The 17,146-nt window shown below is 35.8% G+C and overlaps 1 protein-coding gene across 1 annotated transcript in view; it reads left to right on the forward strand.

Moving 5' to 3' along the window:
- LOC120873987 (gastric triacylglycerol lipase-like) overlaps positions 1-9,854 on the forward strand; it is a 32,801-nt gene extending 22,947 nt beyond the window's left edge. The window contains exon 5 of the mRNA XM_040255177.1: positions 9,667-9,854. Within this exon, the coding sequence (XP_040111111.1) occupies positions 9,667-9,854 (188 nt within the window). The remainder of the gene's footprint in view (positions 1-9,666) is intronic.
- Positions 9,855-17,146: the final 7,292 nt, after the last annotated feature.

The raw sequence follows: 17,146 nt of genomic DNA on the forward strand, positions 1-17,146 counted from the left end.
TCCATGTCCAGTTCTAACTGTTGCTTCCTGACCTGCATACAGATTTTGCAGGAGGCAGCTTAGGTGGTCTGGTATTCACATCTCTTTCAGAATTTTCCACAGTTGATTGTGATCCACACCGTCAAAGGCTTTGGCATAGTCAATAAAGCAGAAATAGATGTGTTTCTGGAACTCTCTTGCTTTTTCCATGATCCAGCAGATGTTGGCAATTTGATCTCTGGTTCCTCTGCCTTTTCTAAAACCAGCTTGAACATCAGGGAGTTCACGGTTCACGTATTGCTGAAGCCTGGCTTGGAGAATTTTGAGCATTACTTTACTAGCATGTGAGATGAGTGCAATAGTGCTGTAGTTTGAGCATTCTTTTGCATTGCCTTTCTTTGGAATTGGAATGAAAATGGACCTTTTCCAGTGCTGTGGCCACTGCTGGAGTTTTCCAAATTTGCTGTCATATTGAGTGCAGCACTTTCACAGCATCATCTTTCAGGCTTTGAAACAGCTCAACTGGAATTCCATCACCTCCACTAGCTTTGTTCGTAGTGATGCTTTCTAAGGCCCACTTGACTTCACATTCCAAGATGTCTGGCTCTAGATTAGTGATCACATCATCATGATTATCTGGGTCATGAAGATCTTTTTTGTACAGTTCTTCCGTGTATTCTTGCCACCTCTTCTTAATATCTTCTGCTTCTGTTAAGTCCATACCATTTCTGTCCTTTATCGAGGCCATCTTTGCATGAAATGTTCCCCTGGTATCTCGAATTTTCTTGAAGAGATCTCTAGTCTTTCCCATTCTGTTGTTTTCCTCTATTTCTTTGCATTGATCGCTGAAGAAGGCTTTCTTATCTCTTCTTGCTATTCTTTGGAACTCTGCATTCAGATGCTTATATCTTTCCTTTTCTCCTTTGCTTTTCACCTCTCTTCTTTTCTTAGCTTTTTGGGGTCACAAAAAGTCAGACATGACTGAGCAACCGAACTAACCTGAATATTCCATTGTATATATGTACCACAGCTTCTTTATTCATTCATCTGTCGATGGACATCTAGTTTGCTACTATGTCTTAGCTATTGTAAATAGTCCTGCAAGGAACATTGGGTCCATGGGTCTTTTTTCAATTATGGTTTTCTCAGGGTATATGCCCAGTAGTAAGATCATTGGGTCATATAGTAGTTTTATTCCTACTTTTTAATGGAGTCTCCATACTGTCTTCCATAGTGGTCACATCAATTTTCATTCCCACTAATAGTGTGAGATGGTTCATTTTTCTCCACTCTCTCTCCAGCATTTATTATTTGTAAAATTCCCTCCACCCCAAGTTTTGAAAACTATGTTAGTGGGTCAAACTGACATTTTAAGATAAATGCACATCTTCATGTGTGAAAGTACTCCTGCCCAAGTGTGGGAGAAGACTTGATGGCTAGAGACTGAAATACTCAGAGAATGTGGGTAAGGTGGTGAAGTCGCTCAGTCGTATCCAACTCTTTGCGACCTCATGGACTTCTCTGTCCATGGGATTCTCCAGGCAAGAATACTGGAGTGGATTGCCATTTCCTTCTCCAGGGGATGGTCCTGACCCAGGGATTGAACCCGGGTCTCCCGCATTGGAGGCAAACACTTTAACCTCTGAGTCACCAGAGAAGCCCCAGAGAATGTGGAGAGAGATATATATATCTTATATCTTATATATATATATAAAGAGAGCAAGAATCAAATTTTTCATTTGCCTTCCAGAAAGCATTCATTTTGGTAATAGTGAGTGTGACTCTCCAGCATTATAAAGTTTACTTATATACTTCAAAATTAGGATTTTGTTTTGTTTCTGGCCATGCTACTCAGCATATATCAACCAATCCTGACTCCCCAATCATGGAGTGAACTCATGCCCTCTGCAGTGGAAGCACAAAATTCTAACCACTAGACAACCAAGGAAGTCCCCAAATTAATATATTTATGTGTGAAATTTATTTATATCTTTGGTAAAATATAATTCTCCATTAAAAATTAAAACCTCGATTATACTTTACATAGGACTTCCCTCATAGCTAAGTTGGTAAAGAGTTCACCTGCAATGCAAGAGACCTGGGTTCAATCCCTGGGTTGGAAGATCTCCTGGGGAAGGGAAAGGCTACTCACTCCAGTATTCTGGTCTGAAGAATTTGGTCTGGGTCACAAAAATTAAATCCTTGATTATACTTTATATAGAGATTTTTCTTAGGAAAGCTTCTTGTCTCTTTGTCAACTTCTTCTGAGTCTTGGTCATGGAATTTGGAAAAGGAAAGACTAAGCAGTGCTCTGAATGTATAACAGGAGCAGCCTGCTTTGCCACTGGCTCTAGCTCCTAATTTCTAACTTGGAATGAAATCTGACATTCTCAAATCAATAATGGGAGAATGGCACCCTATTAGAATTCCTATGAGAAGACAGAAGGTGTTTGAAAATATATTATTTATTAGCAAAGTATATGAGGTATTCTGAAAAATTCATTTTACTTTAGCAATTCCAATAACATTCAAGGAATGATTTTGGTGTTGGAGACTTGACCAGATTAGGTCACTCACAGTCACCAGTCCTGGTATCTTATGGATGTCATCCTCTTTTGATCTCCCCGTCTCAACTCCAACTGTTAACTTCCCTTTGGCCTTCTCTCAGGCTACCTCTATTCAAAACCTGGGGTCTTTGAATTGAGATCCTTGCACTGTTTAGTTTAAACAGCATAAACTAATTTTTAGTCCCTTAAGACAAGTCCTCAGAAGCCTTTGATGATGAGGTTGATTACAATCACATTTGGATATGAGGGTTTCATGAGAGAGTAGGGGAAGCTATAAGCCTGAAACTGAAAAAAACTGCCGAGTTGTGAACAGTACACAATAGCATTTTCCAGGTGGAGGTGGGAGCAGGATTATGTGAGTGCAAGAGTCCCTTATGAAAAGTATCCATTAGGAAGAAGGGAAGAGTTGGTGCAGATATTTGCAGTAGGAATGGAGAACCATCAGGGCACTTAAAAGTTTGAAAATGAGCAGTGGCCACTGATTAAGTCATTTTCATCATGTGGAATACAATGAGTGAACAAAAGAGCTATTCAATAGGCCATGTTTGAATCCAGATATAGAAAACAATAATATAAACATTTATCTGTATTGTCAATGTTGAGTCACATCTGACCTGCCATTCTGAGAGGATTAAAGGAAGTTCTCAGATCCTGAATCACTGACTGCTTTGTTTTATTCACAATTAAAAAAAAAAAAAAGATCATTCCAGGTAGCAATTTTCTTTCCCTCTTTTGAAAGATGGTGTATCAGTTTCCTAGGTCTGCCTTAACAAACTACCACAAAATGCACGGCTTAAAATAACAGAAAATTATTGTCTTATCTTCCTGGAATTTGGAAATCTGAAATCAAGGTGTTTGAAGGGCCATGCTCCCTCTGAAATCTGTTGAAAAATCCTTCACCTCTTCCTTGGTTATGATGGTTTGCTAGAAGTCTCTTTTGCTCCTTGCCTAGCAGCTGAATAGCTTCAGTCTCCGCTGGTATTGTCATATGGCATTCTCTCTGTGTGGCTCTATCTTCAAAAGGCCATTGTCTTACAAGGCCTTGAGTATTCTCTCAGCTTAATGTAAATTATTTCTTCTGTAATAACCCTATTTCCAAATGCAGTGACATTCTAAGGTATTAGGGGTCAGAGGTTGAGCAAGTCTTTTCTGAGAGGCATTGGGCATGGGGAAACACAATTCAACCCATAATAGATAGTAAAATATAGCTATGTAAAGAAGTCCTCAGTAGTAGGTTAATATATGAAACAATCTTTGGAGAAACAGAATAAGGTACACAATGAGAAGAAATAATGAGAGTAATAGAAGTGTAAACACTGTATGATAGATGTGGTGATAAAGCACCGCAGAACGGGAAGATAAGGTGACAAATGGAATATCCATGAAGCAAATAGCAAGGCAGTAAATAATATGGCTTTACAAGGAAACATGCACTGCATCATGCTAATAAAATTTTCCTTGGTAGGTTCAAAATGTGATGGCTATGTGTTTTATCCACATGTTTGGAAATGCATTTTCTTTACTAGGAAAAAAAAGCCATTAATCCTGAAGCCAAGATGAAAATTGTAAGTTATTTTTATCATTAATTAAAAAAAATATTTGGCACTATTATTTTCAATTGTTCTTTTAAAATTTCTTTTATTATAAAATCTGAAAGCTCTCCTTACATAGTATATGTTATATCAACCCATAAGTTTGACTTTAAGGGTCATAAAAATGGCCAAGTGAACTCGTGAAGCTAAATGTTTTGTTTTTTTTCTCCATTCGGAGTAAGATAATTTCCTACTGGGGTTACCCAAGTGAAGAGTATGAAGTTATCATTGCAGATGGCTACATCCTTCAGCTCAACCGGATTCTTCATGGGAAGAATGATACTAATCATTTAGCTAGGATTGGAGTGGGGGGGGAAGTGAAAGTCATTAAGTCCAAGTCAAATACATCCCAGTCATTCTAATCATAGAATATAAGATTAAGTTACTCGTAAAAACTGAACCTTGAATTTCTGAGATTAAGTTGACGGTCTGTTAACACTTAATTTACATTGATCTCTATGATGTGAAAATGAAGCACATATGTGTGTGCTAAGTCACTCCTGTCATGTCCAAATCTGTGTGATCCTATGGAGTGCGGCCCTCCAGGCTCCTCTGTCCATGGGATTCTCTGGGGAAGAGTACTGGAGTGGGTTGCCATGCCCTCCTCCAGAGGATCTTCCTGACCCAGAGAGTGAACCTGTGCCTCTTAACGTCTCTTGCATTGGCAGGTGGGTTCTTTACCACTAGCGCCACCTGGTGAAGCACACACTGGCCAATAAATTTCATTTGGTATATTGGGTGGAAATCCAGAGTCCCTGAATAGAAGCCCCAGGACTTTCAACCACAATTTTCTCTGGGATTCTTCACTTACCCAAGTGTGTATTAGCATTGCTCTTCCTGGTATAACAGCAGAGATCTGGTTCAGTCTTACTTTCTGCCCAAGTTCTCAGAATGTGGGTGCTCAGTCACTTCAGTCATGTCTGACTCTTTGCAACCCCATGGACTGTAGGTCACCCAGAATTCTGTCCTCAGAATTCTCCAGGCAAAAATACTGGAATGGGTTGCCATGCCCTCTCCAGGGTTATCTTCCTGACCCAAGGACTGGTCCCACATGTCCTGTGTCTCCTGCATGGCAGACAGATTATTTACTGTTGAGCCACCAGGGAATCTCAAGTGCTCAGAATAAACAGATGCTATTCTAAGTTCAGGAGGGTAACTTTTTTCTTTAATAATCTGCACATGAATTTTTAAGACCCAAAACATTCCTGTTTCTGGATAGTTCTTTCAACTTTTCATGAAGTGTAAATTCTTCACATAGAAAGAATGTTAACTTGTAAATCCTAGAAATTAAAAACTTTCACTAATGAAATTTAACTTAAGGAGGTCTGGCAAAAAGAGGACATAGGACCCCATAGATGTGGCTATTCTTTTGCACTGAGAATTAGAGAATAGCATTTCAATTATTAGTATAAAATAACCTCAATAAATTGTTAACTCATTTCTTTGCCATACAAACTAAAAATCCTAACAATAGCTGGTGCTTTGAAAACCTGTGTTGTACTTTCCAATAGACTTTGTTGTTTAAAACCATTTTCTTTGCTTCTTTTCAATCCAAAAACCAGTTGCGTACTTACAGCATGGTCTGTTTGTAACTGGCAGTATCTGGATTTCCAGTCTTCTCAACAGTAGCCCAGGCTTCCTTCTGGAAGATGCTGGGTATGATGTGTGGATAGGGAACAGCAGGGGAAGTAGGTGGTCCCAGAAACACTTATACCTGAAAACAGCTTCCAAAGAATTCTGGGCTTTCAGGTAAGGAAGGAAAAAATCTGTATTGTTGTATTTTGACTTTAAAATGTGCTTTTTAAAATTATCATATTTAAATAAATTTTAAAACTGAAATGAAGGTATTTCATTTAAAATATGTAACTTGAAAATATTTTTAAGGATTTATATAGAAAACTGCCCTAGATTTTTTATATAGTTATTAATGAGCTAAGAATTAAGATGAAAATTTGTCAGACATTATTTCCTCTTCTTCCCTCAAACTGAAAGTGAAAGAAAATGAAAGTGTTAGTCGCTCAGTCATGTCTGACTGTTTGCAACTCCATGGACTGTATAGCCCACCAGGCTCCTCTGTAGGCAAGAATACTGGAGTAGCTAGCCATTCTCTTCTCCAGAGGATCTTCCCAACCCAGGAATCAAACCCGTGTCTCCTGCATTGCAGGCAGATTCTCTGCCATCTGATCCACCAGGGAAGCCCATCCAATATTAATCATGTTACCAACCTATCCACTACATTTTACTTTGTGTGTCAATACTGCTGTTTTTAGGGGGAAAAAGTGGAGGAGGGAGGAGAAGACAAGAGTAAAAAATGTACATGGTTACTTACTTTTTGCAATGGAAAAGTAGAATAATGTAAAGCATCTGCTGTCACCAATTGCCCAAAAAAAAAAAAAAAATTGATTTTCTACCTTCACTTCTATACCCCAGCAGTGGTTTTTGTCTGCTATTTTTAAATAGTATATTGTTCGTATTTCTCTTATGGAAAAACCATAAAACGTAATATCTTAGATCTTAAGATCTAGAGCAAAAGCACTCTGAAATTTAGTCCATCACTTACTGGCTATGCTCACAGGCACAATTTCTGTTTCTTCAGCTCTAGAATGTGTGTAGTCATATACTTACCTTAAAGAAATTTTGTGAACTAGGAATGAAGTGGTGATTAGAAGCAGGTAGCATATTGCTTGCTTGTTTGTTTAGTCACTAAGTCACATCGGATTCTTTGCAACCCCATGGACCATAGTCCACCAGGCTCCTCTGTCTGTGGCATTTCCTAGGCAAGAATACTGGAGTGGGTTACAATTTCTTTCTCCAGGGGATCTTCTGGACCCAAGGATTGAACTACCGTCTCCTGCATTGGCAGGCAGATTCTTTTCCACTGAGCCACCTGGGAAGCTCTAGGTAACATATTGTTGTTGTTGCTCAATCACTAAGTCATGTCTGACTCTCTTTGACACCATGAACTGCAGCAGACCAGACTTCCCTGTCCTCCACTGAAACATGGTCCATTGGAGGAAGGAATGGCAAATAACTCCAATATTCTTGCCTGGAAAATCCCATGGACAGAGGAGCCTGGCAGGCTACTGTCCATGAGTCGCAAAGGGTTGGACATGACTGAGTGACTAACACACACATTCTTGCCACGAGAACCCCATGAACTGTATTAAAAAGTCACATATTAGCAGGTAACAAATGTGAAAGTGAAAGTGTTAATCACTCAATCACTCTTTGCGACCCCATGAACTCCTGTGTCCATGCACTGCAGTCAGATTCTTTACCATCTGAGCCACCATGTTAGCCCTGGTAACAAACAAGATGTGTGGAATTAGTGCTAGGTATTATGACCCTTCTAAAGTCCATTAAACAGAGGATAAGTTTCTTATTTACTAATAGCACAGAGAATTCTGCTCAATATGCTATAATAGCTAAACAGGAACAGAATCTGAAAAAGAATAGATACATGTATACGTATAACTGAATCATTTTGCTATATACCTGAAACTAACATAGTATTGTTAATAAACTACAGTACAATATAAAATTAAAATTTTATTAGAAAACATAATTTTTTTAAGTTTTACAAAATTAAAACAAGTTTCATGCATTTTTGTTTCATGAAGTTATGATGAAATGATAAAATGTGATCTTCTAGCCACCATTGATTTTGTTATAAAGAAAACAGGACAAAAACAAATTTACTATATGTAGGCTATTCCCTGGGAACAACTATAGGTATGGTAAGAAATATAAAAATTGATTATGGTATAATTTTTGTTTTAAAGATTTAACAAAGAAAGCATTTTTTAAAAAAAGAAATAATTTTAGAAATCATGCATATTAGCTATAATTATTTAGAACATACAGACAATCTGAAAAGGAACACATTTAAATGCCAATGATACTTGTTTTATTATGGAGTATACATGTATAGTCTTTCTAGAATAAACCAAATGGATATTATCACCTATTAACGAGATCTTTCTAATCATACCACATGTATTAAAGAAGATGTATATGCAGAGAGTCACCTGAGACTCTCTGTAGCTAAAATTTCTAAGACTGAGGACTTGGCATGTGTGTTTTTTTTTTTTTTCCTATAGTGTTTTTTTAATAGAAAGTTGATGTGTTGATACTCTTTAGGAGAAGTCTGAAGTTTGGTTGGTATGACTTCTTTGAGCAGTGACATTCTGCTGCCCAGTGACCTTTGTTTGCACTTTGCCTGGATTCCTCTAGGGTAGTATGAGGCATATGAATTTTCATACTGGAAATTCTATCAGGACTAAATGTTTCCAAACTTTTCAACTGATATGTAAGAATTAATTAATTCATCGTTTCAATGTACAGAGTACCTACTATTTGAAATATACTTTGTTGCCTGGCATTTGCAATGTATATTGTATGCTAAAGAAATCTCAAGCTTGTGATCTAAGAAGGCAGTTTGTCTTCCTCATCACTACTGGTATTTTGCGGTAGGAGATGTGGAGGGTAAGCAGTCCTGTGCATAATACGGTGTTTGCTAGTAGCTCTGGTCTCTAGCCACCAGATTCTAGTAGTACCCTCTTTGCATACTCAGAGTTGCAACTACAAAAAATGTGTTCAGATTTTGCCAAATGTCCCTTGGGAGTTGCAAATCACCACTATTAGAGAACTGCTACAAAAGAGATGATATTTCCAGCAGGCTTATGGTCAGTCAGATGAACAGGAAGGAGGCTAGCAGAGAGGAGAGTTAAATAGCCAATTAAGCATAAAAGGCCGCTCTCCTAGGGTTCAAGATACTTTAGAGACACCTCAAAATGTTTCATTTCTTTTAAAATTAGAAGCATAGAGAAATACAACTCATTTCAGATTATATTCATCTTTATATCAGTCACAAAATATAGTTTTTACATAGATTTACATGTGCATGTGTGTGTGCAGGTATGTGTGTATCTGTGTGTGTAGGAAGGGACCTGTGAAGGCAAAGGCATCTGGGGCGTTGAAAGGCATCATGTGACCGTAGAAGAAAACATTTCCTTCGAACACAGTTATTAGGGAAGATTTTATGAGGACAAAAAAAAAGAATGGTAAACTGGACCTTGAATGTTGATTGTCTTTTGAAAGACAGATGGCTCAGCCTCCTTTTCGGAAAAGAGGCCAAAACAGTAGAGGATGATTCTAGGCCCTCAGTGTGTTTAATCAGATTCAAGGATATCAGTAGAGACAGAAGCAGATGAAACAGCCTTTTGATAGGAGGGATTAGTTATATTTTCTAAATGTTTTAATAATGAAATAAAACACCGAGGGTCACTGAAGGTTAGTGATGGAATCAGCAAGCACTCACAGTGATTGCAAAAAAGTCAAATAGAATTGAGTTTCAAGAAATTAATCTGGTGTTGATGTGCAGGGTAAATTGTAGAGAAAATCTCTAGAGACCAGTTTGATGAAAAGATAACAGCTCTATTACGTAATCTTAGGTAAACTAGCCAAATAACAATGGAAATTTGAAGCAAGACGGAATTCAAGTAAACTAGTCTATTGTTTACTTTCAGCTTTTGGAGCATTTACAACAAATCCACAACTGGCTGAAAAGATTAAAATCCATTTTGCCCTGGCTCCAGTCAATACTGATAGATATATAACAAGTATAGTTCGAAGTCTTGCTTATATCAAATCAACATTATTCAAGGTTTATGGTGGGTTATATCACATGCTTAGTTTTCAAAATGTGGGAATGTGAACAAAACATTAAGAAATGAAACTGGCATAGCCTTCTGCTGGATACAAATGCTCTGTTTCCCTTGCTGACTTGACCGCAGTGCAACTCTCCCCTAGACTTGATGCATTGTGCACGGTGCTCAGCCTTGCGTTACCCAGTTTATTAAGCATATTTTTCTTTTTTTACTTATATGTATTGCCTATCTTTTGAAATCATTATTAATACAGTTTCTTCTTATACAAATTCCACAATCTGTATTTCTCTCTCAAGTTTACTATCTTGATCTCCTTTTAATTTTGCACACAGAAATTTGAATAGGTTGATTGTTTTCTCCTTTCAACTTCCTTTCTGTTTTCCATCATCTTGTCCCTGCCTACACTAATGACTCTATATTGTACTTGCAGTCATTATTTTAATGATATATTTAGAGTAGAAATATTGTGTTATTGTTGTTCAATCGCTCAGTCACGTGCAACTCTTTGCAACCCCATGACCTGCAGCACGCCAGACTTCCCTGTCTGTCATCACCTTCTGGAGCTTACTCAAACTCATGTCTATTGAGTCGGTGATACCATCCAACCATCTAGTCCTCTGTCGTCACCTTCTCCTGCCTTCAATATTTTCCAGCATCAGGGCAGCAAGTTTTTTAAAGACACTAATGAGAGATAAATGGAATGATTGGAAATCCTATTGCCCATGGTAGTAACAATAGTCAATTACGTTTGTTGTTGTTTAGTCACTAAGTTGTGTCTGACTCTTTTCTGACCCCATGAACGTAGCCCACCAGGTTCCTCTGTCCAAGGGATTTCCCAGGCAAGAATACTGGAGTGGGTTGCCATTTCCTTCTGCAGGGAATCTTCCCGACCCAGGGATCGAACCCACGTCTCTTGCATCTCTGCGTTGGCAGGTGGATTCTTTTACCTGAGCCACCAGGGAAGCCCTGGTTGATGTTTACCTTGATGAAATTTCCAGAGTATCTACTCCATCTTGAACCACTAACAAAATGTCATGGTTCTAGTTCCTCTACATCCTTGCCATCAGTTCAGGTTAAAGTTTTAGCCATTATAATTGTTGAGCTTCCTTGTGGCTTTAATTTGCATTGATCTATTGACTAATGATTGGGCATCTTTTAATGTATATATTTACAGCCTTCCATCTCCACTCCTCAGAGCTTATAATTTTAACTAGCTTATCATTTTTATTTCCAGCTAGTTTTATGCATTTATGTACTGTTAAAAATATAGGTAATGTTGCCATGAATTTGTTTTGCTCCCTTTTGTATAAAAAGTGTTAATTATCAAACTGGGTTTAGGCAAAACATTAAATAGAATCAATTACATTCTTAATCTTATTCCTAACATCCAATTAATATTATTGTGTAGAGTAGGTAGACATTTAATTTTATGAAGATTTTTATGGTAATTCTGAAAGACAGTAATTGTTAGTTCTCCATACTTATTCTTCTTTTTTCAAAATTATTCTCCAATGATATTTTCTTGCACTAAACTTTAAAGTTAGCTGCCAATTTCTCTTAAGCAAACAAAACAAAACTTTATTGAGGTCTTGAATCTTCCAATTTATAAAAACAGTATCTTTCTTCATTTATTAAACATTTATTTGAGTTCAAAACTTAAATTATGACTGTTACACATATATAGAACAAAAGTTGATTTTTATATATTGGTATATACCTTACACCTTTGTAAACATATGTTAGATCTAATTGCTTTTCTGTAGAATTATGATTTTCTATTTTTTTTAATTTTTATTTTTTTAAATTAATTAATTTATTTTTTATTTTACTTTACAATTCTGTATTGCTTTTGCCATACATTGACATGAATCCACCACAGGTGTACATGCGTTCCCAAACATGGACCCCCCCTCCCATCCCCCTCCCCACAACATCTCTGGGTCATCCCTGTGCACAAGCCCCAAGTGTGCCATATCCTGCATCAGATATAGACTGGCAATTTGATTCTTACATGATATTATACATGTTTCAATTAGAAGATCATGTTTTCTAAAAATAAAGACATTTTTACTTTATTTTTTTAGTTTCAATACTTTTTTAACTTAATTTTGTATGTGTGCTTTATTGCACTGACCAAAACCTTCATGGCAATGTTGAATATAAACAGCAAGGGCAGACATCATTTTCTGTGCTCACAGGGAAAGCATTCAGCCTTTCACTATTCCATGATATTAGGTGTGGGTTTTTCATATATCCACTTTATTAGCTTGAGGATGTTAACTTCAGGTCCTAGATTGTTGAGAATATCTATCAGGAATGTTTGTTGGGCATTGTTTGATGCTTTAGCTGCACCTATCGAGAGGATTTCATGATTTTTTTTTTTAATGAGAGATTTTCTGAGTGTTAATCTAATTGTCATTCCAGGGATAAATCTCACTTTTTCTTGATATTATACTTTTTATATTGCTGGCCTCAATTTGCAAAAATTTTGTTGAACATTGCTGCAGTTATATTCATAAGACCTATTGGTATAGTTTCTTTTCTTGTAAATCTGTTTTTCTAATTTTAGTATAATGCTTGACCTTATAAAATGAATTGGGAAGTAGTCCTTTTACCTCACTTTTCTGGAAAGGATTATGTAAACTTGATATTCAATCTTTAAATATATTTGGTCTAGTTCATTTTAAAAAGCCATCTGGGCCTAGAATTTCAATTTCTTTAATGGACATATGTCTCTTCAGGTTATCTATTTTTGCATGAATGAACAGTGGTCATCTCTCTTCAAATAATATGCTTATTTCTAAGTTTGTTTGAATTTGTTTCCATAAAATTATACGTAATATTTTCTGACTGCTTCTTTAATATCTATAGAATCTGTATGACGTCTCATTTCTTGTTCCAAATATTGATAATTTCTTGCCTTTCTATTTTTTCTCCTGATCAATATGACTAGAGACTTACTAATTTTATTAATCTTCTTGAAACACTAGCATTTGGTTCTACTGGTATTTTTTTCTTGTGATTTTTTTTTTAATAGCTCATTGATTTTCAGTGGTCATGTAGGGATGTGAAAGTTGGACTATACAGAAAGCTGAGCACCGAAGAATTGATACTTTTGAACTGTGGTGTTGGAAAACACTCTTGAGAGTCCCTTGGACTGTGAGGAGATCCAACCAGTCCATCCTAAAGGAAATCAGTCCTGGGTGTTCATTGGTAGGACTGATTTTGAAGTTGCAACTCCAATACTTTGGCCACCTGATGTGAAGAGCTGACTCATTTGAAAAGACCCTGATGCTGGGAAAGATTGAGGGCAGGAGGAGAAGGGGACGACTGAGGATGAGATGGTTGGATGGCATCACTGACTCCATGGACATGGGTTTGGGTGAACACTGGGAGCTGGTGATGGACAGGGAGGCCTGGCGTGCTGCGATTCATGGGCTCACAAAGAGTCGGACATGACTGAGCAACTGAACTGAACTGAACTGATTTTCAGTTGAACTTTATCATTTCCTTTTTCTAAATTTGGAATTAGTAGTTTCTTTCATTTCCTAGGTTTCTTAGATAATTGCTTCTTGAAATTTCTTTTCTAATTTAAGCATTTATGTTTATATATTTTTGTCTAAGTAGTGCCTTAAGGATATCAAACATTTTTTAATATGTTTCTGATTTATTTTTTATTCAAGTTAAAATATTTGGGTTTTTTTTTTTGACATCTTAATGTACTCTTTGCTACCTAAAAGTATATTATACAGCTTCCAAATATATGGACATTTTCCAGGTGGACTTCTGTTATTAATTTATAATCTAATTCTATTTTGTCCAGAGAATATAGCCTGTGTGATCTGAATACTTTTAAATTCATTGACTTGTTTTACAGTGCTAAGTATGATCCATCTTGATAAATGTTTTGTATGCATTGAGAAGAATGTGCATTGAATGTGCTTCTACTGCCACTGAGTAGAGTGTCCTTTAAATGTCAGTTAGATTATGTTGGTCAGGTGTTTTTTTTTTCTGAAAATTATTGAAAGAAGAGTACTGAAGTCTCCTACTATAATTATAGATTTGCCTGTTTCTCCTATCAGTTTTTGCTTCATGCATTTTGAAACTTTCTTAATTACACAAATATATAGGATTTTTATGTTCTTTTGATGATGGGATCTTGTCATTAAATAATTCATTTTATCTTTGTTGACCTTCTTTGTTCTAAAATCAACTTTGTCTAATGTTAATATAGCCATTTTAAGTTCCTATTTGATTGATATTATTATAGTTACTTTATTATTTACCTATTTGATTAATATTAATATTATTAATAATATATTAATATTATTATATTTTCCATCCTTTTTCTCTACCTATTCATCTTTACATGTAAAGTAGATTTTTATTGGGAAGCACAGAGTTGGACCTTGCATTTTAATCCTAAATAACAGTCCCTTTCTTTTAATCATGGTGTTTAGACCCCTTACATTTAATATGATAATTAGTATGATGCTACTGCTGCTGCTGCTGCTAAGTCGCTTCAGTTGTGTTAGACTCTGTGTGACCCCATAGATGGCAGCCCACTAGGCTCCTCTGTCCCTGGGATTCTCCAGGCAAGAATACTGGAGTGGGTTGCCATTTCCTTCTCCAATGCATAGTTAGGTGTAAATCTTGTATTTGTGTTTGTCCAATCTTTTTTGTACCCTTTCTTTAGCCTTATTTTGGATTAATTTTGTATATTTTATGGATTCATTTTGTCTCCATCACTGGCTTTTTAAATTTATCATTTTATATGTTTTGTTCTCTCATGTTTTTTTCAGGGTTTATAGTATATTTCTTTAAGTTAGCACAGTCTATGCTAATAAATTAATATTTATTACTTATCACATAATATAATAACTTTAAACATTCAGCTTTTGTTTGCCCCTCTCCCAGCATTTCTGCTATTTTTGTCATACTTTTTATGTTGGTATATACTACCTAAACAAAAATACATTGTTATTATTCTTTGAATAGTAATTTATACTTAAATTATTTTTTCATTAAAAATACAATTCGTGTTTTATATTTTCCTGTATATGTACTATGTCTTGTACTGTTCATGTCACTGTTCAGATCCAGATTTTTATCTGGCATCATTTTTTCTTTGGATTTTTGGACTTTTTTACATTTCTTATATTGTTAATGATTAATTATATCAACTGCTTCATTTATGATTATCTTTATTTTGCCTGTGTTCCCAAAATACATTTTCACTGGGGATAGAATTTTAGGTTTATAGTGTTTTATTTTTCAATGGTACTTTAAAAATATTGTTGCATGTTTTGGCTTTTGTTGTTTCCAGCAAGAAGTCCTTTGTTTTTACAATTTTTGCTTTACATGTAATGTCTGTTTTTCTGCCCACTTTGGGGTTGTTTTTTTTCTTTCAAAGATTTAAGCAGTTTTTCAAATTATGTGCTTTGGTGTATTATTTTATGATTCTTATGTTTGGAATTAATTATGCTTTTTGGATTTGTGAGTATATAGCTTTAAAAGTGAAATTTAAAAGTATATTTCTACTTAACATGCTAATTTTTTCCTTCATTGTCTTAGATATATGGAATATAGTTAACTTAATATTTTTGTTTCCTAGTATATCATCTGCATTCTTTGTGTTGATTCATTCTTCTCCTTATATAGACCTATTCCTTCTTCTTTGTGTTATTGATAATTTTTGTGACATTTTTCTTGTTGGATGATCCTGTTTTCCTGGAAATAGTATAAACTATTCTTTTAGAATGAAGTTAATCTAACCTAGTTACAGATTGATCATTTTGAGTCTTGTTCTTTGCTTTGTTAGTAGAAGCCAGAAAAGCCTTTAGTTTAGGTCTAATTTTTCCTTCCTCTGAGTCAGTTACCTTAAGATTACTCTAATAATGGTTATTATTAGAATTTCAAATCTGATTGGTGGGTACAGGCACAATATCAGACCTTCTAACCTCATGGATTATAATTGCTAACTCTTCAAGTGGATCATTGCCACTTGAAGTTAGCAATTGTAATTGCTAACTCACTCAAGTGGCCTTGAGTAAGTTTGTTCAAATACAGGTAGTTTTATTCTAACTAAATGAATCCATATGAAACTTTTGTAGGTCTTTCTGATCACTCTTTTTCTCTCTTTCTCTCCCATTTTTAACATGGGTTCTTTAGATACATTGACCTTCTCCAAAATCTCAACGTTATCCCATAATTTGGGTAGTTTATGCAGGTTTGCCTAGGTTTCCATACTGCAGCCTGAGAACTCTCTTCAGGCAGCAGATGAGCAACTGTGGGGCTCAATTTGATTTACCTCTTACTTTTTTCAGGGATCACTGTACTGCCTGATATTCAGTGTTTTAAATCTCTTGTTTAATAGATTTTTTTGTTTCCACTGTGACTATTATCTGGTTCCAGGACATAATCATAGTCTCAAAAATGAACACCCTATTGCCTCCCTGCTCTGGCACCTGGTGACAAATAATTTACATTCTATCTCCATGGATTTGTCTTCTCTAGATAGATATTTCATATAAAGAGAATCATACAATACCTGGTCTTTTGTATCTGGCTTCTTTAGCTTGGCATAAATTCCTCATGTTTACTCAAAGTTCATCTTTATTGTAGAATGTTTCAGTACTTTGCTCCTTTATATGGCAGAGTAATATTTCATTGTATGGATATACCACACTTTGTATATTCATTTATCCATCCATTAGTACACATTGGTAATATTTCTAGTTTATATATATGTATTATGAGTAATGTTGGTATGCACACTTGTTTATAAGTTTTAATGCAGACATAATGTTTTCATTTCTGTTAAGTATATACTTGGGAATAGAATGTGGGTCATATGATAACTTTTAAGACATTTCTAAGTTTTTTTCCAAAGTAGCTACACCATTTTTCCCCATTCACAGAGTGTTTGGAAAAGACTCTGATGCTGGGAAAGACTGAGGGCAGGAGGAGAAGGTGGTGACAGAGGGTGAGATGATTGGGTGGCAACATTGATTCAATGAGCATGAGTTTAAGAAAACTCCAGGAGACAGTGAAGGTCAGGGAAGCTTGGTGTGCTGCAGTTCATCACAAAGAGTCAGACCTGACCTAGCAACTCAACAACAACAACAAGCAGAGTATGGGCACTCTACCTCCTGGTCAGCATTTGTTATTGTTTGTCTTTTACTTCTAGCCATCCAAGTATATCATTGTATTTTTGTTTTGCATTTCCTTAGTGAATAATGATATTAAGCATTCTCTCAGATGCCTATTGGCCATCTGTTTTTCTTTGTTGGAGTAATATCTATTCGGTTCTTTGCCTATTTGTTTACTGGGTTCTTTA

The sequence above is a fragment of the Oryx dammah genome, unplaced genomic scaffold, assembly GCF_014754425.2.
Source record: "Oryx dammah isolate SB20612 unplaced genomic scaffold, SCBI_Odam_1.1 HiC_scaffold_14, whole genome shotgun sequence".
Lineage (NCBI taxonomy): Eukaryota > Metazoa > Chordata > Mammalia > Artiodactyla > Bovidae > Oryx > Oryx dammah.